The sequence below is a fragment of the Petaurus breviceps genome, unplaced genomic scaffold (genome assembly GCF_028583685.1).
Source record: "Petaurus breviceps papuanus isolate PSGF00001 unplaced genomic scaffold, PetGlider_PUasm1.0 90895, whole genome shotgun sequence".
NCBI classification, from domain to species: Eukaryota; Metazoa; Chordata; class Mammalia; order Diprotodontia; family Petauridae; genus Petaurus; species Petaurus breviceps.
Window position 1 is genome coordinate 2,297,704 of NW_027187372.1, and position 25,494 is coordinate 2,323,197.

At 38.4% G+C, this 25,494-nt stretch overlaps 1 protein-coding gene and 1 long non-coding RNA gene across 3 annotated transcripts in view; one reads left to right on the forward strand and one right to left on the reverse strand.

Moving 5' to 3' along the window:
* Nucleotides 1-3,513: 3,513 nt before the first annotated feature.
* On the forward strand, nt 3,514-25,411 carry LOC138150975 (uncharacterized). Its single transcript, XR_011165713.1, has 3 exons — nt 3,514-3,660; nt 4,418-4,500; nt 25,280-25,411. It is a non-coding gene; the product is annotated as an uncharacterized lncRNA (long non-coding RNA).
* The window catches only part of RNASEL (ribonuclease L), a 30,474-nt gene continuing 16,052 nt past the window's right edge, over nt 11,073-25,494 (reverse strand). For both annotated transcript variants that reach the window (XM_069074384.1, XM_069074385.1), the window contains 4 exons: nt 17,980-18,185; nt 17,735-17,852; nt 13,878-14,008; nt 11,073-11,647 (listed from right to left, as the gene is read on the reverse strand). In XM_069074384.1, coding sequence (XP_068930485.1) covers nt 11,506-11,647; nt 13,878-14,008; nt 17,735-17,852; nt 17,980-18,185 — 597 coding nt within the window. In that variant the 3' untranslated portion in view covers nt 11,073-11,505. The remainder of the gene's footprint in view (nt 11,648-13,877; nt 14,009-17,734; nt 17,853-17,979; nt 18,186-25,494) is intronic.

Consider the following 25,494-nt stretch of genomic DNA (forward strand, 5'->3'; position numbering starts at 1 on the left):
ACAGAGACAGCATATTAGGTGATAGACTCAGGTTCAAAAATATTTTGATAGTCTAAAACATTGGTCCAAATGTAATGGGATAAAATTTAATAGGGATAAATTTACATATACTAGAAACCAAAAATCAACTTAAAAATACAGGATTGAGAGACACAACTAGACATCAGCTAATATCCTTTAAAATATTTATGAAATTAATTCAATAGGAGTCAACAATGTGATGTGACAACCAAGGAGACCAATGTGCATCCTTAAACTACATAAAGAGAAGTTAATTTCCTCAAGAGACAACATCTGGAGTACTGTGCTCAGTTCCAAGTCCCACCATCTTGGAAGGATCTGGATAATTTGGGACATAGCCAGAATGGTGAAGGGTTTTGAGTTCATGCCATTTAAAGATAAAAAGAAATAGGACTGTTTAGCTGGCAGGGGAAAAATGGCTATTAAGGATATGATAGTTATCTTCAAGTACTTACTTCCTTTCACCTGGAAGGAAGATTAGATTTATTCTGTTTGGCCCCAGAGAACAGCACATCTGTAACATCACTTGCATCAGTCTACTCTCTGCCCCTATGGCCACAATCTTAGATCAAGCCCTTATCACCTCTCACTGTTGCAATGGCTTCCAAATTGATCACCATGTTCCATCTCTCCCTTCCCCATTCCATCCTCTACTTAGTTATAAAACTGATATTCCTTCTTTTTTTTTTAATCAAACTGATATTTCTAAAGCTCTACAAACTGCTCTGTAAATTCTAGTGGAGCCAAGTGAGTGTAGGGTGTGTTATTATTTACTCCCCACACCCCCACAGTGTGTTGAAGATTAAAATATTTCCAAGCAGTCTGGTTTATCAGGCTGACATATATGAATATATATACATATATATATATAGTATATGTAACATACTATCTTATACTCACTCTCCATATATACACACACACATATATAGACACATATACATATATGTATAGAGAATATAGTATATATACACTATATACTCTATATAGTATACATAGTATGTGTGTATGTATACACACACACACACACATATATATATATATACATATATATAGTCTAGAGATAGGAAAGCAGAGGATATATTCAAGTTGTATGAAGAAGTTTAGTTCATCTAGAATGCTGGATGTGGATAGGGGCTAATAAACCTATAAAAGTAAACTGGTGAGAGACCATGGAGAATTTTCAATGTCAAGCTAAGGAGTTTCACTTAGTGATAAAAGTGGATTGAGTGGGTTGGGATTGCAAGATTGTAAGGGATTGTAAGGGGAGGCAGAAATTTCCTTTATATGACACTATTGTTGCTAGGGGGAAGTCCAAACATCACATGGTACAGGGTGGGATATCCAGTCACAGCCCTGGTGTCAGGGAGAAAGAGGGAGACCCAACCATTAGGGAACAAGAACACTAGGTTCTTGTCCAGTCCTTACTTTCTACATTTCCTAAGCAGAAGTTTGGGAGGTAGGGGTGTTTACCAAGGCTATTAGTTACAACTCTGGACAAGCACTGATACTACAGAGAAGAAAACTGATGTGGCTCGGAGGTGGACCCCAGCAGATACATAAGAAAGCACAAGACAGGAGCAGGCAGGAAGATAAGCCAACAAGCTTTATTGAGAAGAAATATAACATGAAGGGGTGGCCAAGGAGGATGCACACAAGGTTGACCTGCTGTGATTTCTGGTGGAATTAGGTACTAACAGTGGAAAAATCCAATCCTGTGAGTTTTCATTGAGTTTTTTTTTAATCAGTCAAGCAGGACCAGGTACTGGAGAGGAGGAGTAGGGGAGCTCAGATCTGGGAATTAATTCTGATTCATTGCAGGGAGGTATAAGTAGGCAGCATCTGAAGAACTGGCAGCTAATTGAGAGTCAAACTCCCCTCCAGTAGAAAGAATCTTTTGGCGTTTATTTCAGGACTCATTCTGAGGAAGGATCAGGGGATTTTAGTCTTATCAGCAACTTCTTCATTTAGCTACCTTACAGGTGGCTTCATAAAATCACAAAATGTTAGAGCTCTAAGTGACCTCAGAAATCATTTAGTCCAAGAGTTCTTAACCTTGTTTGTGCTGTGGGCCCCTTTGACAGTCTGGTGAAACCGATTGGACTCCTCTGAATAATGTTTTTAAACACCCCAAATAAAATACCTAAGATAATAATGAAAACCAATCATATTGAAATATAGTTAACAATTTTTTAAGTTTACAGACCCATTTAAGAACTCTTGAGTTGACTAACTTCCTTGTTTTGCAAATGAAAAACCGGGGCCCATCAGAGATCACTTAGAAAAGGTCTGATAAGGAATATTTCCAGGAGTTTAGCTTCCTGACAGCACTGCCTGTTTTTCATGCTAGTTTGTTCATCTATTATTGCCTTGTATCCCTGAGGTCCAGCACAGAGCCTTCAGCAAGGGCTTAGTCAATGCTAGCTGAATTTAATTAAATTAATATGACACTTGCTAACACCCTAAGGTCTGTATACTTACCAGTAAAAAGTGTGGCTCAGCCAACAATATAAGCCTAATGCAATCATTAAACCCTGATGCCATTCATTCTATCTTTATCATGGATCAAAATGTAGAGAAACTTTTATGGAAGTCACAATCGACAACTTTAGGCCCACTGCCTTCCCACAGCTGCGGAAAAACCACAGAGGAACCATATTATAGGATAAATGGAGGGTAGTAGAGAGGGATGAGACAAGTCACTAACTTTCTAAACCTTCAAAACAGTTTATTTGGGGCTTTAGGCTAGCAACTTGAGGAGCAAACATAGTGTCATAATGTCCAGGCATATTTAAGAAGTAAAGTCTCAAGTAGATAACTTCACTATTCCTTGGCCAATAAGTGGGACTCTGGGGCACTTTCTTCCTCTGCCTGAGTGACTGGAGTGAATAAAGCACTAGATAGATAGATAGATAGATAGATAGATAGATAGATAGATAGATAGATAGATAGATAGATAGATAGATAGATAGATAGATAGATAGACAGACAGACAGATAGATTAGATAGATAGGTAGGTAGGTAGGTAGGTAGGTAGATAGGTAGACAGACGAATGAATGAATAAAATAAAACATAAATATAATATATTATAAATTTAAAATAAATCTATAAATAAATAGCAACTATGGAGTAACAGGAAATTGAAGGGGTGCATAGGGTTGGTTCTGCTAACCAGATTGAGTGTCTTAGTATGCCCCACCCTCTGACATGTATGCCAGGAAGCCATGCACTTCATAGGGTGCTGAGCTAACCAATCAAAAAAGACTTGCAGTCCCTTCTCACTTGATTCCTATGGTCACCTTCCTGCATCAATGAGTTCTTCCTAGAACCTTCGCTTTGAGGAAGGGCCCACCCAGACCAGCCATACTTCATTCTCTGGAATTTACCAATGTGCCAAAGCTGCCTCCTTCTCCCTACACCCTTGCTATTGCCTGATCTTCCCTCAACCCTCCCCCAGCCCTTTCAGTTTCCATTTACGGAAGTTGTCTTCCCCCAGCAGTCTGTAAGCTGCTGCAGAGTAGGGATTGTCTTCCTTTCTCCCTTGTCTTTGTACCCCCAGCAGTTAGCACAACATAGGTTAATAGGAAGCACTTAATAAATCCATGTTGATCTGACTTCTGAAGATAAGCAGTTCCAGGCATGTAAGTACTTAAGAAATGCCTGTTTGATTGATTGATAAAACAAAGATATTTCTATTACAGTTTGGCTTAGAAAAGCAAAAGGTAGAACAGGAGCTATTTGGTCATGGTGAATAAAAAGTGGTAAAGAAAAGAAGGAGGAATTTTTGTTCAAAGTAGGCAATGCCAGAGTGCTGACATCAACATTATCCTGGAAACAACCCTAAATTCTTAAACATAAGAAAGTGATGGAGAAAATGTTGATGATAAAGATTAAACTTAAAAGTGTATTGTACATAATTTGGGGGGGGGGGTGGAGGAGCTAGTTGTTGCTAAATATTTATCCCATACTCCTGAGCATGTCATTTCCAACTTGAAGGGAATTGGAGGAAGTCTTCAAAGAGAAAATGGCATCTGACCTGGGTTTTTAAGCAAAGGTAAAATTTGAACAGGTGAGAATAGAGAGGGTATTCCAGGCCCAAGAAATGGCATGAGCAAAGGTGCATAGGAAAGAGATGATGACAGATAGTACTGTTTGGCTTCAGGGCAGACTATGTAAATGCAATAGAATAAATTAGAGCTGGAAAGAAGTTGGAGCCTAAGCCTTAAAAGTCAAAATAAGGATTTCGAAGTTAATGGGTGGTGAATGTTAAAGGATTACTGCACTTTAAAAAGATGAACAAATACCCTTCAGACCACTTATATTCAATAATCAGACCTTTCTTACCTTTTCTGTCCATTGGTGGAAGGTCTTCTGACCAGTATCATTGTACTATTTCAGAATCTGAGTGATGATGGATTTTGGTCCATGATTTCATTTCCAATATCCCAAAGCACTCTGATGATGCATCTACCAAATTACAGGTATGTCAATGATGTGTTAACCTCTTCCTAAAAGAGCAGGCTTTCAAGTTGGAATTTCCAAAAGGAAATAGGCAACTATAGGTGTAATGGGCCTTTGATTTGAGCATTCCCAGATCACCTCACATGAAGCTCTCGTGAGGGAAATGCCACAGAACCGCTTCTGGAAAATGACATTCTATACTCCCCTACCATGGGGGGTGAAAACAGACTCTTTCCATTGACTAGCCAAAACAGACTGTCTCAATGACCAGACTAGGACATTTTGGCTCTCTCTATGTCTTTTCTTTTCACCATCAATCAGAGAGGTCCTATTTGCCTAAAGCTGGGCACCATAAACTCAAATGAATAGCGTGAAGGACTACATTTCTCCCTCTCCCTTTTGGGCCTTATAGCCCCAAGAAACAGACTCGGGGTTTTGTTGTGTCTTATTTCATTTATCCTTTTCCATCAATATAATACTCCGTGGACCCAAATTTGATCTAGGACAACCTTAGACGCAGGATTCCAGGCTGGATGTTGTGGCCAAGTCAACAAGGAAACCCTGAGAAACCAGGAACCTGGAACTTGAGTCTTAAACAGGCTTTGGACTTGTTACTCTATTGGGTCTGTGCTACATAGGAACAGAATTAAGCTGTAAACTTTATCTAACCTCATTCTGCTTCCTAGAGACTGAGGTAATTCAGGAGGTGTGAATAGATGTCTGTACATTTGTTATTGTTATAACTTTGACATGACTAATCCTTTATAAAAGCTATTCTTACTGCAAAATGGTTAAATAAAACTAGGATACAGGGTACCCCCTAAAATCGAGGGAACACCACTGGCAGGACCTGAAACCAATGACACAGAGACCAGAAACCTCCAAACCCTCCTAAGAATGCTGAAGAACTCTAGGGGAAAGGTGAAGTATAAATAGTTGGCATTCATGCAATAGGGGGAGGGATTGGGGGAAGAGTGGGCAGGGTAGCCACTGTTACACATCTTTACCCTGTTTTATGCAACAGATGCACTCTTGGAGTACACAAGTAAATTCTAAGTACACCAGATCATATTTTCCCTACTGCTGACTTACATTATAATTTCAGGCCCCATTTATCTCTTATCACCTGCATTGAAAAATACACTTCATCTAATTGGGGAGGGGGGAGGGTGAGACATCTCTTATTTCCCCAGTTCAAAATAGCCCATTAGAATCTCAGAATCCACAACTATAATACCCAACGAATGGACTTCCACTCTTTATCTGAAGACAAGGCTTCCAAGGTGGAGGAACTCCCCACCTTATATAGCAGCCCATCCCATTTTGGGACAACTTTAATTGTTAGGAAGTATTTCCTGACCTCAGCCCTAAAACGGTCTGTTCACTATGTCCGCTCATTGCTCCTGATTCTGTCTCCTAAGACCAAATAGAACAAGACTACTCCTTCCTCTGTATGATAGTCATTCAAGTCCTGAAAAAAATGCTCTCATGTCTCCCCTGATTCTTTTCTTCTCCAAGTTAAATATCTCCAGTTCCTTCAACTGATCTTTACATTACATAGACCCAAAGCCCTTCACCAACCTGGTTACCATCATCTGAACATCCTCCTACTCATCAATAACCTGCTTAAATCATGGCACCCAGAATAAGCAATGATAGCAGAATACAGTGGGACTATCCCTTCTCTATTTCCAGGACTTATGGCTTTCTTAATGCAGCCCAAGCTTAGATTAGCTTTTATTTTATTAATTAATTTATTTATTTTGACTGCAGCATCACACTGCTTGATTTGTTGTGTTAAAGTTGTTTGGAGAAGAATGTTGAGAGAGTTGGGCCAGAATGCTCTCACTACTCCATGATCCTGGCTCAACCTCCAACATTCTTATTTTACAAGTGAGGAAACTGAATCCAAGGAACATTCAATGCTTTAACCAAAGTCATACATACATCTTGTACATATGTGGCAAAGCTAAGGTTTGAACCCACATTGCACTGGACCATCCTGCCTATGAGTTTTTCTATAATTCTAGGCAATGCTAATAAAGAATAAAATAAAATAATAATGGAAATAGAACAAAATAGAAAAATTATATTTGTGGAAGAAAATCTGTACAAAGGAAACTGAGGCCAAGGGAGAGCAAGTGACCTAACATGTAATACATGACAGAGTACAATCTGAACACTTCCTCCAAAGCAAGCACTTTTCTACATTGCACTGACTTCCCTTTTCTAATCTAGCTGACACCCTATTCTGCCAATAGCTACTTGCTTACATCTCTGGAGTCTATCCCTTGCTTTTCTGGTCTTTGATATCTGCCAGATTTCTCCTACCTAGCCTGACTTGCTTTTTTTCTAGTGGCCTGGCATGACAAAAGAGAGGAAGCCACAGGCTAAGCCAGATTTTCTAGTTATATCATTAAAGCTGGTAAAGGGAGGTGAACGTATTCTTGTTAGAAACATGAAGTTACTTAAGGCTTCCCAAATGCTAGAAGAAACATAGAATACTTAAGTGACAAATTTTGATAAGTTAAATGGTCCTTCTGGCTTGAGGAAGGGCCCAAGATGCTGCTGTGAGCAATGTAGTCTCCATGGAAGGTTTTTCACCTGGATTTAGGAGGAAGTCAGTGACCTTACTTCTTGCAATCAGTTTCACAGGGAAAACCACAGTAAGCTAACGAATGAATAAAACTACTTGAAATTTTGCCAAGAAAATGCTTAAATTGCTACCTAATTATGATATTTCTTTTAAACTTAGAGACCATATTGTGTTTGGACTTGAACTTGTTATGGAGAGGTTACTAAGTATTTACCTAATACTTATTTCCCGGGAAAAAGCAAAAATTGGACTAGATTACTGTAAATCACCTCACCGCCTGTCAGTTATTCATACCTGGAATAAGTCAAAATGTGCTGTTATGCTGCCTTTAGCAGGCACCAGCATCTGCCTAATGGCAGCTGCCCAAACTGCAGGCCTGGTCTGTATTCTGGTCCTTTCCCAGGAAGGGCCCCTGCTCCCTTGTTGACTGCAAGCACTAGTGCTCCTCTCCATGTAACTGAGAACTAAGACACCCTATTTCCTCTCTGCCCTGAGGTGTCTAGACTAGAGAGTATATAAGCTCAAATTCAGTCCTATTGCATTGAAAACACATTGAAAAAGGCAAATGTCTTTTCTAAGATAATCACCTCCATTTCTAGAAATGGGAAGGAGGGACAAATATTAAATATTTGGCAGTTTTAATTTCAAATTCCAAACCTGATCATTACAAAAACTCATGTATGTTTCAGGAAAACATAGTCTTAATATAAAATTTATGGCACTTGTCACAAATTTTGTTTTTTCCAATTACATGTCAAAACAATTTTTAACATTTCTTTTATTTTGCGTTCCAGATTCCTTCCCTACCTACCTTCTCTCTCCCCTCAATGAGAAGCAAAGCAATTTGATATAGGTTATACATGTGCGGTAAGACAAAATTTATAAAGCAGAAAAAAAATCAGAAATCATGTTTACATACTATATGACTCATTGCAAAGATTACTTTTGTTAATTAACAACACAACATATGCTTTCATGTGCTACATTACAAAATTACTGCATCTGCTAATAAGTTTATGTTAAAAATTTAAAACTAAAATTAAATTCAAGGACAGATTATCTTTAAAGACAGAAAGACCATTTCTAGTCCACAGTAACTCAAGTCAGCCATTGGAGGACCCTGATTTCTCATTATTTTAAAATGGATAGATTGCTCTAAATTTGATTCCCTGGTTAGTATGGTCTAATGGCAGGTTCACTTCATTTCTAAATGGCTTACAATGGCAAGAAATGACTTTTCAAATATTGAATAACCCAGTTCTAAAGACCTGCATTTCTACCTTTTCCTAACCATTCCTGCTGCATTTTTAATGCTGTCTAAAACTGCCTGTGTCTTTTCTGTAAATGTTACAAATATGAAATATTATACTTAAAACAATGCAGTAATATCAGCCCCTCATAGTTGGATAATAATTTCCCATTTGAATCAAAGAATAAAAAAAGAAGCCATTTTTTTTCTTCTGTCTTACTGAAACCAAAAACATAGTGCCACTCAGAATCTCAACCAGGGAATTTCAAGATCCTTCTCATTTCCCAAAGCAAAATACCAACTCAGAGTATATATACACTTCTCAGAGCCAGAAGGCATCATGACCCTCATGACTCATTTCCTAATTAGACATTAGCAAAAGGTGTGATAGCCTTCCTACAAGCAAGCCTCCTCTAAGAAGGCTTCTCTTTAAGTAAGTTCCTTCCCCAATGGGCTCCATATGATTCAGGATGTATCACTTCTGGGCACATAGACCTATTAATAGACAGGAAAGATTCTATATCCCATTAACATTACAACCACCTAGCTCCCCACTTCTTGGGTTTAAGATAATACTTAGAGGCATGGGAATAATTACTATTGTTAATCAACTTATATTTTCTCACTTCAGAAGAAGCGGTGATAGTAGAGGTCACCTAGCCAGCTCTGGAGGTATGGTCTTCTCTGAGAAAGACTTTTGATGGGGTCCAGAGTTTCATAATAATCTGGCAGGTCAGGTCCACAGACTTGGGCTACCTTAGTGTCACTTTCAACTGTGATTTCTGTTAACTGGGTGCTTCCCTTTTTGACTATATACAAGACCAGTTGGCCCAGGACCTGTGTTGAACAAGAAATTTGAATTATTTCATTACCAGAAACAGTATATTCTAAGTATATAGAAAAAGGAATGGTATGCCCCTTGCTCCTCCTCCCACTCAGCCAATACAGGCACAGGGACTAATCACAAAGTGTTAATTAGTTATTAAACTAAATATAAAGATACTTTGAGCCCTGATCCCTTTGGGATCAAGGTGTGAGTGATTTATAGGGTATAAACACCTTTCTCTGATGGAATTTAAGGGAGCAAATACATTACCCATACCCCTGGTGGGAAATGGTGGGAGGCTTTAAATAGTAAAAAAACACTGGTGAGGGGAAAGTAATTATAATCCATGATGTGATTATGCAGAAAATCCCTACAAGGAATAAGGGGAGGGCATTTCTCTCTCCTCTCCCCATCAGTCATGGTGTCTTAGCAGTACCTTGCCCAGAGGGATACACTCTGATCCAGAATTCAGTGGTTCTAGAAAATTCAAGGCATAATGGAGATAGAAAAGACACATATTCTACATAGTTACCTAAGGTAGACAACAGCTTCAAGGAGTATGAGCCCTGGCAGCAGAGAAGAGAGACTGTAGAGAGGAGCAGACCCTAAAAATCCAGCTGAGCAACCCATCCAAAGAGATGATGCATCTAAGGGGACAAGTATTTGGATTCCACAAAAAGAGAAAGGACCGCCATCCAGGCCCCCTCATACCAGGAGCTGTGAATTGCCTCTGCCACATATCAATCCTACGCATATGCCTCAGTTTGAGCTCTTTCATCTTATAGATACTTTGTGTATTTGTTGAAGAGTGTGCCCTAGGTATGGGTAATGTATTTGCTCCCTTAAATTCCATCATATCTAATGTTTTTTGCTTTTCCATCTTAAAGAATGCCTTTGCTATAAGCTAATTGTGTCTATGGGCTGATAGCTAAAGGAAAGCTACTAATTTAGGGTGGGTCGTGGGGTTCCTGATCTATAGTAATATGGTTCACCACCACTAAGCAACCTAGAACTTGAAATAGAAGTTGCCTCTTTGGCGACCAAGCCTTTTGGGGAAGTTAACCCAGAGGGCCTGGAGGGGGTGTCATAAGAGCTGGTTTCTTTGACTTTCCTTCCTGTCACTCCCTCTCCCCAGAGATGAAAACTCTCACCCAGAGACTGAGTAAAGTGAACCTGTAAGAGGGGAAACATTCATCTGGAAAAGCACCCCTTTCAATGGCTATAAACTGGTTTTAGATCAGCCCATCTGTTTTCTGAAACCCTGAGGAACTCTAAATGTCTCTATGACTACCCAGAGATATTATTTTGGGGCTAGTTGAGCCAGAATACTCTTCCCAGCTTTTGGCAATATGTTACGATGGAAAGGACTTGAAGTCCCCAAATCTAAAGGATCTGGAATTGGAGGAGTCTTAGATTCTTGATTCATGGCTCTGACATTTAATAGTTATATAACCCTGGGTAAATAACTAAAACTTTTTAAATCCATTTCCTCATCTGTAAAATGAGGACCATAGTACCATCTCCTTCCCAGGACTGTTGTGAAAAGTGTCTTGTAAACTCTAATACTTAAAGGATTTATAATTTCTTCAGTGTGGATAACACTCTTAAAGAATGCTGTTTACACCCCCTCTTTATCTCAGTATCCAATCTTCACAAAGATCAACAACAAAAATCATCACATGATGGCCAACCTTCTGGTAATCAATTTTTTTTTAACTTAGCTTGACAGTTCCTCAGTTGACAGATGCTTCTGGTCTATTACATGGCCTGTATTTAATACTTTTCCAATTTAGAAGGATTTTCCCTTTTTTTTCCATAGACTTTGGGAACCCAGTTACCTCCACACCACAATCCTACACCAAAGTAGCCTTTTAATGAAAGGCTCCCCATTTACACTAAGACAAAAAGCCAGATGCCTTAGTTTACTTTCATGGTGATGGGATCTTTATTCAAACATTCTCTATTGATTACAATTTTGATTGCACTGTGACCAATGAAGGACATGTTTAAGATTTCAGCTGAGGTTACTATGAAATGACATTTGGAAGTAGCAGTGTTATGGCAGGTATGCCTAAATTCCTTTTAGACATTCATAACTTTTATACACTTTCACATATAACTTTGCTTTATGTTTATCTATCTACATGCTTTATCCTCCCTTCTAGGAGGTCAACTCTTCAAGAGCAGGGACCCAGGCTTTCTCTTTTTTATTGCCTTCAAAGTACCAAGCATAAAGTTTCATAAATTGAACATCTTCAATTAGCTGTTGTTAAACTATGTAGGATTCACCCAATAGGCTGCATGAAAGAAGTGACTTAAAATATCCTCCAGTTCAGAGTCATGTTGGCGTGGTGTCAACAACCAGGTTCAGAACTGTTAACACTGGGGAAATGCTTCTTGTAACCCATATTCCGCAGTTTCTTGTAAACATAAATCACCAGATCAGGAAACAACTTCTGAAAATACTGGGAAGGTTCTCCAATTTTTGACTTCAGACTGAAATGAAAAATAATATGTTCAATAAGTTTCCTCGAGGGCATTTAGTGGCCCATTTTGACATTTACAAATCTGACAACTCACTCATTCCTCTAGCTCACCTCTTACCTCTCTGATCTTCTCAGCAAATCAGGACTTACAGGTAGGACTTTATTTTATAGATAAGAAAGTAGATACTCAGACAAGTTTAAGTAACCTGCTGATGATCATACACTTAGAAAGTGTTGGAGATGCGACTCAAACTCAGATCTCTCCTAATCACAAGTCCTAACTCCACTACACCATACTGACCTCTTTGGAGGGACACTAGAAGCGGGACTTTCGAATTCAGAGGATCAGAGGTAAGGATTGGACTTATAGGAAGACAGATTTAGAACTGGAAGGAACTTTGAGGTTATATCATCCCCCATCTAAGTTTATAAATGAGAAAAGTGAGGTCTAGGAAGAGACTTTAATGAGCTTTCTGTGAGGCTTCTAAGGTGGGGCCACAGTGTATAGAGTGCTGGGCCTAGAGTCAGGATGATCTGAGTTTAAGACTTTGGTGGTATACCTACATACTTTCTCATGTATATGTGTGTATATATGTGCATGTGTGTGTGCTCATGTGTGTATATGTGCATAAGTGTCTCTCCCAAGACCCAGTTCCACATTGCCAACTGCCTGTTAGACATTTCCAAATGGATGCATTTCAAATTCAGTATGTCTAAAATGGAATCCATCATTTTCCCCTACCCTCAAACCCACCCCTCTTCCCATTTTTTCTGTTCTATCAAGAATACCATTGTCCTCCTGGTAACACAGCCACCACCTTGGAATCATTCCCAACTCTTCATTTTCTCTCATCCTTCATAGCCACTCCCCTCCCCCACATCTTGTCAATACTGCTTTTACATCATCTCTCATATCCATCTCCTTCTCTCCTCTCTCTACTCACATGATCACCTATGGAATTCGGGACCTCACCACCTCTTACCTGGAGTATTATAAAAGTTTCCTCGACTCCAGACTTTCCACTCTCCAATCCTTCACATATACCATGACTAAGGATGTGATAGTCACTTTATTCTGCTCAATTAGGCCATATCATATTCAGTTCTGGGCACTACATTTTAGGAAGGACATTGATAAATTGAACTGTATCTAGAGGAGCGCAACCAGGATAAAGAAAGGTTCTGAGATCGTGCCACATAAGGATTGGTTTAAGGGACTGGGGGTGAGAAGTCTGAGAGGAGATATGATTGCTGACTTCAGCTGTCTGAAAAACTATGACATTAGATGAATTCTACTTAATCCCCAAAAGCAGAGCCAGAGGCAAAGAATGAAGGCTATGATGAGGCACAATTGATTCACTGTGAGGAAAGTCTTAATAACAAGAGCTATTCAAAAATAAAATGGGCTGGCCTGGGTGGAAATGGATTCCCCTTCATTGAATGTCTTTAAGCAGAAGTTGTATGGTCACTTGACAGAGATGCTGTAGGTAAGATTCCTGTTTAGATATAGATTGGGCTAGATGTCCTCTGAGGTTCCTTTTAACTTTTCAACACTAGTTTTATGTAATTTAAATAGTAACAGTTGACAGAATAGAACCCAGGTCTTCCAACTCTCAATTTGGATTCCTTCCACTAAGCCATACTTTTTTTTTTGAAGGGGTGAGGGCAGGGCAGTTGGGGTTAAGTGACTTGCCCAAAATCACATGGCTAGTAAGTGTTAAGTGTCTGAGGCCGGATTTGAACTCAGGTCCTCCTGACTCCAGGGCTGGTGCTCTATTCACTGAGCCACCTAGCTGGCATTAAGCCATGCTTCTAATTATCAAACTATTATTCTGCTGCTTACTCCATCACTGTAGAAAGCAGGAAAGATTCTCATCTAAAACCATCTCCAATTCTAGCTATATATGTCCTACCCAAAGTAAAGAACATACAAAAAACCACCCTAGCTTTACAGATATTTTAATCTGCTACAATGACATAAAAAGTTCAGAACTTTATTTTTTAATAGAGAGTTATTAAACTGCCTTTTCTTCTCCACTTACATCAAGTAAAGACTACTGAGCAACCACCCCATGTGTATTAGTAACAAGTCTTTCGGGATGATCAGAAAAAGACTTAAGTTCTTCTCTGAAAGAGTTTTCCTTACCATCTGCCCCTCAACCACCACTTCAGTCAGTGAACTAGAAATTAATGTACAATTTGATGAAACGTCTTTATTCAAGTGTTAAGAGAGCACTCACTCTTTATATGGTTCTTCTTCAAAGTGTTCACCTACATTCCGGATGAATTTCAGCAAGTCTCCAACAGTGTTCCGGTATTTATTATCCACCTTATAAAATGAATTCATTTTTTCCATGACATCTTTATCAATCTGAAAAAAAAAAACATAAGTCATCATGAAGTTAGATCTACTCATCTTCAAGGCGAGCAGCCATGGCAGTACACTAAGGTATACATCAGAATACTTGGATTCAAGTCCTGGATCTGCCATTATCGGTCATATCACCTTGAGTAACTCATTTAAGCTCTATGACCTGGGGATTTCTCATATGTAAAAATGAGGACAATAATGCTTATGCTCCCTGAGACACTGGGTTCTGATATAGATGAAAGAAATCCTCTACATACAGTAAAAGTGCCTTGTAGAGCAAAAGGGACTATAAAAAATTCACTTATGATTATTAATATTTCGACTTCCATCCTCTCCCAATTTCCCCTGATATCTTGGTGCTAGAAACAATGATTATTTTTTACAAAAAAAACTATATCCAGAAAGAGAGCTAGTAAGGCAAACTAGGCTTCTCAATGTGTAGCTGATTATTAACATGGCCCTCTTCAAGAACAGAGGACAGACCACAACATGATCATATGTGTATTTCCAAATTTGTCAAGTCAAACTACTTCTTTCTGGGCCCCCACTTTCTCAACCATAAATTGATATAGTTAGACTGGATGATCTCTTCCAACTCTATACTTTGATCCAGGAAGGTATGAACAGGGTCATGGTAGGAAGAAGGAATGAACAGGTCAGTGAGGTCAGCTAGATGTAGTGAGTTCTCAGAAGTCATAGCAAAATAAAAGGCAGGTTTTGAAGACCATGTCTGAACCTCCAGAGATCTTAGGGAATGCTCTCTGCTTCTACCTCCCCCTTGTCTCATCTCTACCATGTATCTAAGAAAAGAGTTTGTAGTAAAAAAATAACTCTGATAATGTTTCTATCTTAGAAATGGATTCAATGAAAGGACAATGAAAATTCCTGGTGCTAATGATATAATAGAAAGAATACTATGTATGAAGTCAGAAAACTTGAGTTCAATATCTTGTCCCATTTGCCTGTTGTGTGACTTTGGACAAGACACTCAACTGAAGTCTTCTGTGCCTCAGTTTCCTAATCTGTAAAATTCAGTTAATATTTATAATAACTACTCACAGGATTATATTGATGATTATATTATAATTTATTTAAAATAAAATATAAATATTATCTATGCATTGCACTTCTAGAAAAACTAGATATATTCTGGGGCATAAAAACCTCCTAAACAAATGTAGAAAAATAGAAATATTAAACACATACTTTGCCAACTATAATGCAGTAAAAGTCATACTAAGGGACCTTTGAAGAAAGAATTAAAAATTAAATGGAGATTAAATAATTTAATCCTGTAGAACTGGAGGATCAAAAAAGCCACATAGAAATAATACATAATTTTGTAAAAGTAAACAATGAAATAACATATCAAAATTTTTAGAATGCAGTCAAAAGACTCCTGAGGGAAATTTTTTTTTAAACACTAAACAGTTTCACTAATAAAAGAGAGAAAAAATAAATCAATGAATTGGGCATACAATTAAAAAGTAGACAAACAACAAATAAAAAACTAAACACAAAAGTGGACAGTCTGGAAATCAAAGAAAAGACAAAAAAAAAGAAAATTAAAAAATGTCAAATTGATAAACAGAGCTGGTTTTTTAAAAACAAATAAAATAGTTGTTGTTCAGTTGTCTTTCAGTCATGTAAACTCTTCATGAAAACCTCATTTGAGGTTTTCTTGGCAGAGATATTTAAGTGGTTTGCCATTTCCTTCTCTAGCTCATTTTAGTGATGAGGAAACTGAAGCAAACAGTATTAAGTGACTTGCCCATGGTCACACTGCTAGTCAGTATCTGAAGTCACCTTTGAACTCAGGAAGATGAGTCTTCCTGACTCCAGGCCCAGCACTCTATCCACTGTGACACCTAGCAGAAAAACAAATTTTCAACAGCAAAAACGCAAAGGAAGAATTCACAACAGATAAAGAATAAATAAGGTAAATCATTAGAAACAATTCTTGCCCAATTATATGCCAACAAAAAATGATAAATGAAACAGATGATTTTTTTTGCAAAAAAAAAAATAAAATGTCCATGTAATAGATGTAATAGAGAATTTAAATAAAGCAATAAATTTCTCAGAAGAAGAAACTGAACAATGTATAAATGAACTACCAAAGAAAAAAAACCACAGGACCAGATGGATTTGTAAATGAATTCTAGCAAATATTTAAGGGAAAATTAACTCCAATTTTACATAAAATGTTTCCGAAAATAGGGAAACATGGATTCTTATCAAATTCTCCCTATGAGAAAAATATGATCCAGATACCTAAACCAAAGAGAGACAAAACAAAGAGAAATATAGACCAATATCTTTAATTAATATCAACACAAACTGAATCAAATATTAGCACAAATGCTATAGCCATATGTTACAAATATTATACCTCATAACCAGCTTGGATTTATAGAAAGATTGTAAGATTGGTTGGATGTTAGAAAAACTATAAACACAATGGACATAAACAAAAATAAAAAATAAAAATCACATGATCAATTTAATAGATGCAGAAAAGGCTTCTGACAAAATACAAGATCTTCTTATGTTAAAAACACTAGGAAAAACAGGAATAAATGGCCCTTGTCTTAATATTGCAAATAGTATCTATCTAAAACCAGGAGCTAATAGGAATAAATGGCCCTTGTCTTAATATTGCAAATAGTATCTATCTAAAACCAGGAGCTAATAGTAATAATGTAATAGAGAAATATTTGAGGACTTTCCAATAAATTAAGAAGTAAAGCATAGGCTTCCACTATCACTGCTATTACTTGATATAGTTAAAGAAATGCTGTTACAGCAATAAAACAATAAAAATATTGAGGGAATAAGTGTAAGCAAAGAAGAGGCAAAATTATTGCCTTTTGCAGATGATATGGCTATTTACTTACTAATTTAACTAAAAATTAATAGAAACAAATTCAATAGAAGTCTTTACCTACCAAGATACATTGGAGAAATTACATGATTATACCTACTTTTCACAATTATGGGTATGCAGAACATTTTTGACCAAAGAAGGGATAGAAAAGATGACATTACATAAAATTAGAAACTTTTGCACAAACAAGAGCAATGAAATAGGAATTAGAAGAGAAATAGTTAACTAAGGAAGAAAAACTCCTTGCAGCATATTTCTCTCATAAAGGTCTGATATCCAAGATACATAGCAAATCAATACAAATACGTAAGAACAGGAGTCATTCCCCAATAGGTAAGTGGTCAAAGTATATGAACAAGCAATTCTCAAATTAAAAAATGCAAGCTATCAACAATTATATAAATATGTTCCAAATCACTAATAATAAGAGAACTGAAAATTAAAATTAACTGAAATTCCACCTTGTAGCCATCAGATTTTCAGATGATTGAAATGAAACATAATGATTGTTGTGGAAGGGCAGACACAATGATGCGCTGCTGGTAAACCTCTGAAGAGGTCCAATCATTCCGGAAATTGATTTGGAATTGTACCCAAAAAAGTCATTGAACTGTACATAAGCCTTGATCCAGTAATACCTCTACTAGTCTCATTCCTCAAGGAGATTAAAGATACAGGAAAGAATCTCTAAGTACAAAAAATGTTGATAGAACTTTTTGTCAGAACTAGAAGCAATGAGTTAGACATAACTGAAATGACTGGACAACATCAACAAAATGGTAACAGCCCTAATTGTCAGAGTCTCATTACCATAAAGCCTATTGAAACACTGATCTTACCTCTTCTCTCCAATTTTTAAAAGCCTTAGTATTGTTGAGTTTCTTAAGGATTTTGCTGCGATAATTTCCTTTTTTGATGTCAGATTCATTCCCCACATCTCGAAGGAACCTGTAACCACTGAAAGATGACAGAATTATCATAGTCCCAGCGCTTCCTCCTTTCCCATCAAGGTATAAATGTCAGTGGTGCATTCATTCAGTTCAATTCATTCATTAATTCACTTACGATTTGGGCTTTCACTTACATTTTGCAGCTCCAGAAGAAAGGATGAGAGAGCATCTCACTTAGTTGGTTCTGCCATTCTTCCCCAGGACTAAGCAAGTTTTGTACAAGATCTTTAATTTCCTCATTTGTACAAGCTTCTATGACCTTGTTGTCACTTTGGGCTTGAATTTTTGAAAAGGGGTCTTTCCCCCTCTGCATCACATACACAACCAGTCTTCCAAGAGCCTAAAAAGAATCAAAAAATCCATCAGCTTATATTTAGTGAGCTACCGGTAGACATACTCTCTGCAAGGCATTCTAATAGACATGAGATATGCAAAGATGAGTAAGACAAATTCCTTTCCTTCCAAGTAAGCATAATCTAGTTGGAGAAATAAGGCAGGCATTTATACATGAAAAGGTAATGAACTAACCACTCAAGGCAGCCTCTACTAAGTGCCCAGTGAATGGTACAGACAAAAAGTAATATTGGGATTCATAATAGATCACCATGGGCTAAGGTGGTCAGAGAAGGCTTATTGAAGAAGATAGAACTTGAGTTGCGTCTTGAAGGATGAGTAGGAATCACAGTTATCCCTTCCACATCATGACAAAACCCATTGCGGTTTTGATATGTCTCAGGTTGGCATGAGAAATAAAATGGGAATTTGAGGAGATTTTTATGGAAACCACAGAGGACACATGAAAGTTAGCAGATAATACAGAGCCTATGACCAAATGCTAAACCCAAATTTTACAATGAGATACTGTAAATAGCCCATGAAAGAAAAAGAAAAAAAATTGATTTCTTCTCTGGTATAAAGGGAGGGCCAAAAAAATTTACATGGATTTTCAAGATTGCAGGAGGGGGCACACCCCTAACAGCCCCACCCCTCTCATCCAGTCCACCGCTACCACCACCATGATGTGGTAGAAAGGATAATTGAGTCAAAATGAAGTCTCAAAAATGAAATTTAAGCCTGTTAAAATGTCTAAGCAAAAATGTGCTATTTCTTCTCCAGGTTTCACTCTTGACTCTCTAGATTTCTTTCTTTGTGAATGCCACCCTCTCTTCTTATCTACTTTCTTTTATGTGTTCTCTTCTCCATTAGAAGTAAGCTCCTTGAGGGCAAAGACTGTCTTTTTGCTTATATTTGCATTCCCAGCACTCATTACAGTGACCGACACAGTAAATATTTAATAAAAGTTTGTTGAGTTGATGGTGGTGATTGGGATATAGACAGCTGGCAAAGGGAAGGCTTTACCAAAAGAAGGCTGGGTACACATGAAGGCCAGTAACTAGCTTAGTCAAAGTCTAACTAGACAAGGATCAGGGTAGGTGATTGGCTTCAAGGAGAATCAAATATCTGAGGGCAAGTTTCTGTCAAGGCCTAGACCAAAGGCGCCTAATCCTAGTCCTGGAGAGGTGCAGGAGGAGATACTAGGATGAGGAAAAAACAGAGAGGCCATTCTCAATAAGCCAAAAGAGAGGGATACTTAAGTGTTCCTCCTTCTTTCCCCTCCCATTAAGGAGTTTCCAACACTACCTTCCCTCCAAGAAGGACATTGCATTAACCTAGACTATCAGGAAGAAGTTCTGAATGGAAGAACATTCCATGCCAATGGAATAGGGGAAAAATAAACCAAAAAGAATAGATCTAGCTCTTTAAATTCAGACAAATTGCCTCAGGAGTTAATCAAAAAGACCTAAATAGCTTCTGGATAAAAGCGACTCATGTACCATCTGGGCAGCTAGGTGGGGCAGTGTACCAGGCCTCAAGTCAGGAAGATTCATCTTCCTGAATTCAAATCTGGCCTTAGACACTTACTGGCTGTGTGACCCTGGGCAATTCACTTAACCTTGTTTGCCTCAGTTTCCTCATCTGTAAAATGAGCTGAAGAAGGAAAAACAAAGCAATCCGGTATCTTTGCCAAGAAAACCCCAAATGGGGTTAAAAAGAGTCAGAATTGAAACAACTGAATAACAACAACATACACTAATTTGTGTTGAAGTCAAAAGCTTTGTCTGGATTCGTCCATGGAAATGTCTTCTACTGAGAGACTCCTGCCTAGTCTATGAGCCAAAAGGCTCCCTATATCTTTGCCAGGACTCCAATACTGGCCCTTGTCTTGATTCTTCTGGCTTGTCTCAGTTGTGATTCCTATCTGTACCAACTATGGCCATCATCTGGTCCCTGCTGGTATCTCAAACTGGTCCAACCCTTCCACTCCCGATCAAGCACACTTTAGCAATATCCAGTCAGTATACAAGCCCTTTCTGAACCCCAGATTTCTGATAAAAAGGCCCAACTCAGAGTAGGTCCAAATAATGCAGTGGGTCAGGGGAAGAAATAGAAGGGTACTGCACCAGGGGATCAGAGAAAACTCTAACCAGAAAGGTCCCATTGTGATAAGAAACCTACTGCTCTGAAAGCATTTGAGTTTCACAGATACATGGACTGTGAGAGCCAAAGGAGCTGTCTTCAAATACTGAAAGGCTCAAGGAGGGACTGGGATTGCTCTATTTGACCCAGGAAGGAAGAGAAGCAAATCTGTGGTTTGATATTTAGGCCCTTGTCATTTGATCTACATGCCTTTTGTCTCTCCCCTCTCAACTCCATCTTCCACAGAGCCATCAAAATCAGCAGAATCAAGATGGCAGAGTAGAAGCAGGACGTCCGCGGCAGCTCCAGCTTCCACCTTCCCCAATTCATGTAAAAGGGGACTCTGAACAAACTTTGGAGCTGCAGTACCCACAAAATGACACAGAGAAGCTAACCTCCTGCTGAGGACAGCCTGGCAGGCCAGCAGGAATGGGCCAGCGCAGTGGTCTGGGAGCCAAGCCTAGATTCATGCTTTTAGCCACAGGGCCAGCCTGAATAGTCGCCAATCCAAAGGACTCCAGATCACCAGCAGCTGTGGTGGTCTAGAATTATCAACACATAGATACTAAGGACAATGTGAGAGGTCAGTGCACTGTGGACTTTGGGACCCAGTAGTTGGGGGTGCATTGGCTTTTGCCCCTGGTGTGAGAAGCCGCTGAGGAGACACAGCTGTGCAGCCTCCCCCATGTGGCAGCTTCAGCTCCTGGCCTACAGAGTGTAGGGGGGACCAAGCGACCAGTCTGAGGGATAATCGCTCTTGCTTTAGCTTGCTTGGATCTGGATTGCGGTCTAGGGTGGAGATCCTGGGGTGTGTGTCCAGCTTGCCAGAGCATGTGGAGACTTCAGCAAGGGCACCCAACTAATACCTCTAGCAGCTGAGAAAACCCTAGAGTTTGATACAAAGCTCCCCTGTCTGGTAGCAGAGTCCTACTGTGGCAAAAAGCCCAAAAGTCAAGTAATTGAGTGGCAACATGACCAGGCAAAGGAAACAAAACAAACAGGAGAAGCCAACATTAGACTCCTATTTTGGGGACAAAAAGGATCAAAGCATGGAACAGGAGAAAGACAGTGAAATCAGAACTTCTGCACCAAAAGCTTCAAAGGAAAATACAAGCTGGTTACAGGCCATAGAGGACCTTAAGAAGCAGATAAGAGAAGTGGAGGAAAAATTGGGAAGAGAAATGAGAATGATGCAAGAAAATTATGAAATGACAGTCAACAGCCTGACTGAGGAAAATAACACCTTAAAAATAGACTAACTCAAATGGCAAAAGAGGCTCAAAAAGGCAATGAGGAGAAAAATGCCTTAAAAAGCTGAATTTGCCAGATGGAAAAAGAATCTCAAAAGCTCACTGAGGAGAATCATTGCTTCAGAATTAGATAGGAGCAAATAGAAGCTAATGACTTTATGAGAAATCAAGATGCTGTTAAACAGATCCAAACAAATGAAAGAATAGAAGGTAATGTGAAATATCTCATTGGAAAAACCACTGACCTGGAAAATAGATCCAGGAGAGATAACTTAAAAATTATTGGACTACCTGAAAGCCATGATCAAAGAAAGAACCTAGAAACCATCCTCCAAGAAATCCTCAAGGAAAACTGCCCTGATATTTTAGAACCAGAGGGCAAAATAGAGGTTGAAAGAATCCACCAATCACCTCCTGAAAAAGATCCCAAAAAGAAAACTCCTAGGAATATTATAGCCAGGTTCTGAAATTCCCAGATCAAGGAGAAGAAACAATTTGAATATTGTGGAAACACAATAAGGATAACCCAGGATCTGGCAGCTTCTACACTGAGGGATCAAAGGGCTTGGAATGTGATATTCCGGAGGTCAAAGGAGCTGGGATTAAAACCAAGAATCACATACCCAGCAAAACTGAGTATCATGCTTCAGGGAAAAATATGGTCATTCAGTGGAATAGAGGACTTTCAAGCATTCTTGATGAAAAAACCAGAGTTGAATAGAAAATTTGACATTCGGATACAAGAAGCATGAGAAGGTAAACAGGGAAAAGAAATCATAAGGAACTTATCAAAGTTGAACTATTAACATTCATACATGGAAAAACAGTAATTGTAACTGATGAAACTTTTCTCAGTATGAAAAGAGTTGAAGGGAATAAATATATATATATGTGTGTGTGTGTGTGTGTGTGTGTGTGTGTGTGTGTGTGTGTGTGTGTATGAGGGTATATGGCCATATGAATACCTATGTGAATGTGTGTATATATGTTTACAGGTATACATAGAAAGAGGGCACAGGACCAACTTAATAGGAAGGGATGATACTTAAAAGGTGAAATTAAGAGGTGAGAGAGGAATATAATGAGAGGAGATGGGGAGAGACAGAATGGGGTAAACTATCTCATATAGAAGAGGCAAGGGAAAATGGTTACAATGGAGGGGAAGAATAGGAAGGCAAAAGGGAATGGGTCAACCTTATTCTCATTGAATTTGGCTTGGGAAGGGAATGAAATACACACTAAATAGGGTATCTCACCCTACAGGAGAGTAGGGCAAAAGAGGATGAGAGGGGGGATGATGGAAGGGAGGGCAGGCTTGGGGAGGAGGGAAGTTGGAAGCACCCACTTTTGAAAAGGGATGGGATCAAAGTAGAGAATAGAACAAGTGGGAGGTGGGATAGGAGGGAGGGAAATATAGTCAGTCTTTTACAATATATCTACTATGTTAATGTTTTACATTAGCTACACATGTACAACCTATACTGAACTGCTTATCTTCCCAGTAAGGGTAGGTAACAAGGGAGGAAGGGAATGAATCTGGAATTTAAAGTTTTAAAATAAAATGTTTAAAATATATATATATATATATGTATGTGGCATATATATAACATATGTATATATACTATTATTAATACTATTTTACATGTAATTGGGAAATAAGATATACAGGCACTGAGGCATAGAGATCCACTGGAAAAGTCGAAAGGGGTATGGGAGAAGATATGGGAGAGAGCAGAATGGAGGAGGGGATATCCTGTGGGATTGCTATTTTGGAGTGGTGGATAGGGGAAAAAGAGGGAGAAAATTTGTAACTCGAAATCTTGCAGAAATGAATGATATAAATCACAAGTTAATAAAGCATTTGAAAAATGAAAAAAAAATCAGCTTCCTAAAACATAGGTCTATCCATGACACTCCTCTGTTCATTAAATCTAATAGTTCCCTATGACTTCTAGATCAAATACAAACTCTTCTGTTGTGTACCTTAAGCCCTTTACAATCTGGCACCAGTCCACCTTTACATGTTTGTGTATCACTCCCCATCTCGCACTCTATGGTCCAGTCAGATGGACTTTACTGTTTCTCACATGTGATACTCCATACCTTTGCATAGGGTGTCCTCCAAGCATAGAAGGCACTCTTATCTCATCCCCCTCCCTTTTACAATCCTATTTGCCTTCAAAACTTAGTGTAAACACTGCCTTCTATATGAGACCATCTTCCCCACTGTGCCCTTCCCCAAAAAATGACGATATATTTATTTATATGGCCATATATATATTTCTATACCATATACTTATATTTCTACATCTCTCCTGATAGAATATTAATTCCTTAAGGGCAGGGACTATTTAATTTTGTCTTTATATCCCTAACACCTACCACCATATCTAGTACATAGGAGAGACTCTTAATAAATGCTTGTTGATTGACTGACTGATTGATTTAAGGAAGAATTCTGTAATATTTAAAACTAAACAAAATTAAGACAGACTGCCTTGGAACAATATTTCCTTTTACCAGAAGTCTTTCTGGCCATCTCTGTGCCATGCTTCCTGAAGCTGTAGCTACAGCTTCCTAGAGATCGGACAAGATAATCTCTGAAGTACCTCTGAGGTGTTAATGTAACTGTGGTCTTAGAATCATCCAGTCACCTCATCTTATTACAGATGAGGAAACTGAGGCCCAGTGATTTGTCTAGTGGAAAATGGAAGGGGGGAGTGTAACAGTAAGTACCCTAGAATGCCCAGGATGGCTGCTAGCACAAGTTCTTTGATCTACTTTTCTAAAGGAAATCAACTTAAAAGGGGTCAACAATCTTACTTTAATTGCATATACACATATTATAAATAGATGGATGGATGGATGGGTGGGTGGGTAGTTAGGTAGATAGATAGATAGATAGATAGATAGATAGATAGATAGATAGATAGATAGATAGATAGATAGACAGATAGACAGATAGATAGATAGATTATAGATAATTCACTTAGTTCAGGGGGGAAATTCAGCATCCTGAACTTCAGAGAAAATACAAACAAATTACAAGTAGAAAAAATACAGACAGAGAAAATAACACAAGTCAACAGACAGGACTTCTAGCTATCTGAACAAAGGTATACATACAATTACCAGAGAGAGAAGCACTAACATCTGGATTTTCAAAGCTGGGGGGCTCCTTAAAAGCTACCCAGAGTCTCATCTGGCTACATAACTCAAACACTCTTCCCATAAGTAAGCCCCAAAGCAAAATGCTAACTTCAGAGTACATATACACTTCTTCAGGGTCAGAGGGCATCACAGCCCTCGTGATCCACTGCCTAATTACAAAGTAACAAAACTGTGGGCCTTCCTGGAAAACAAGCCTCCCTCATCAAGCTTCTCTTGTTGGGCTCCATGTGAGGCCTATTAATGGTCAGGGAAGATCTTTAACTCCCATTAACATTGCAGGGGGAAGTGCATTTATTAAGAATGAAGCATAGGCACTGTGCTAAACACTTTGAAAATATTATTACATTAGTACCAAGGTCACATAAGTATTAAGTATCAGAAGAAGCATTCAAATCCAGGTTCTACGATTCCAAATTCTAGGATCTTTTCACTATATAACACTGTCAGGAACACAACTGCATAAATAGTTTTGATTTTTTCCTTAAAAAAAAAAACCTAGTTATCTTTGTTCTTTACATTTTTCTTTTCTTTACAGCTTTCTTGGCTTGCAACTCTGCCTCACTTAAATCCAATTCATGAATGAGTCAAGACGTTGATGCCATCGGTCATCTTTGATGCCATTGGTCCTCTTAGAAAACGAAGGACAAGAAAAAACACAAAACTCAGGAAAATGGCTCCATTATTTAAAGTGGTCCTTTTTTGAAGAAAAATTCCTGATGTGAATGCACATAGAATGTGGATTGATTTATT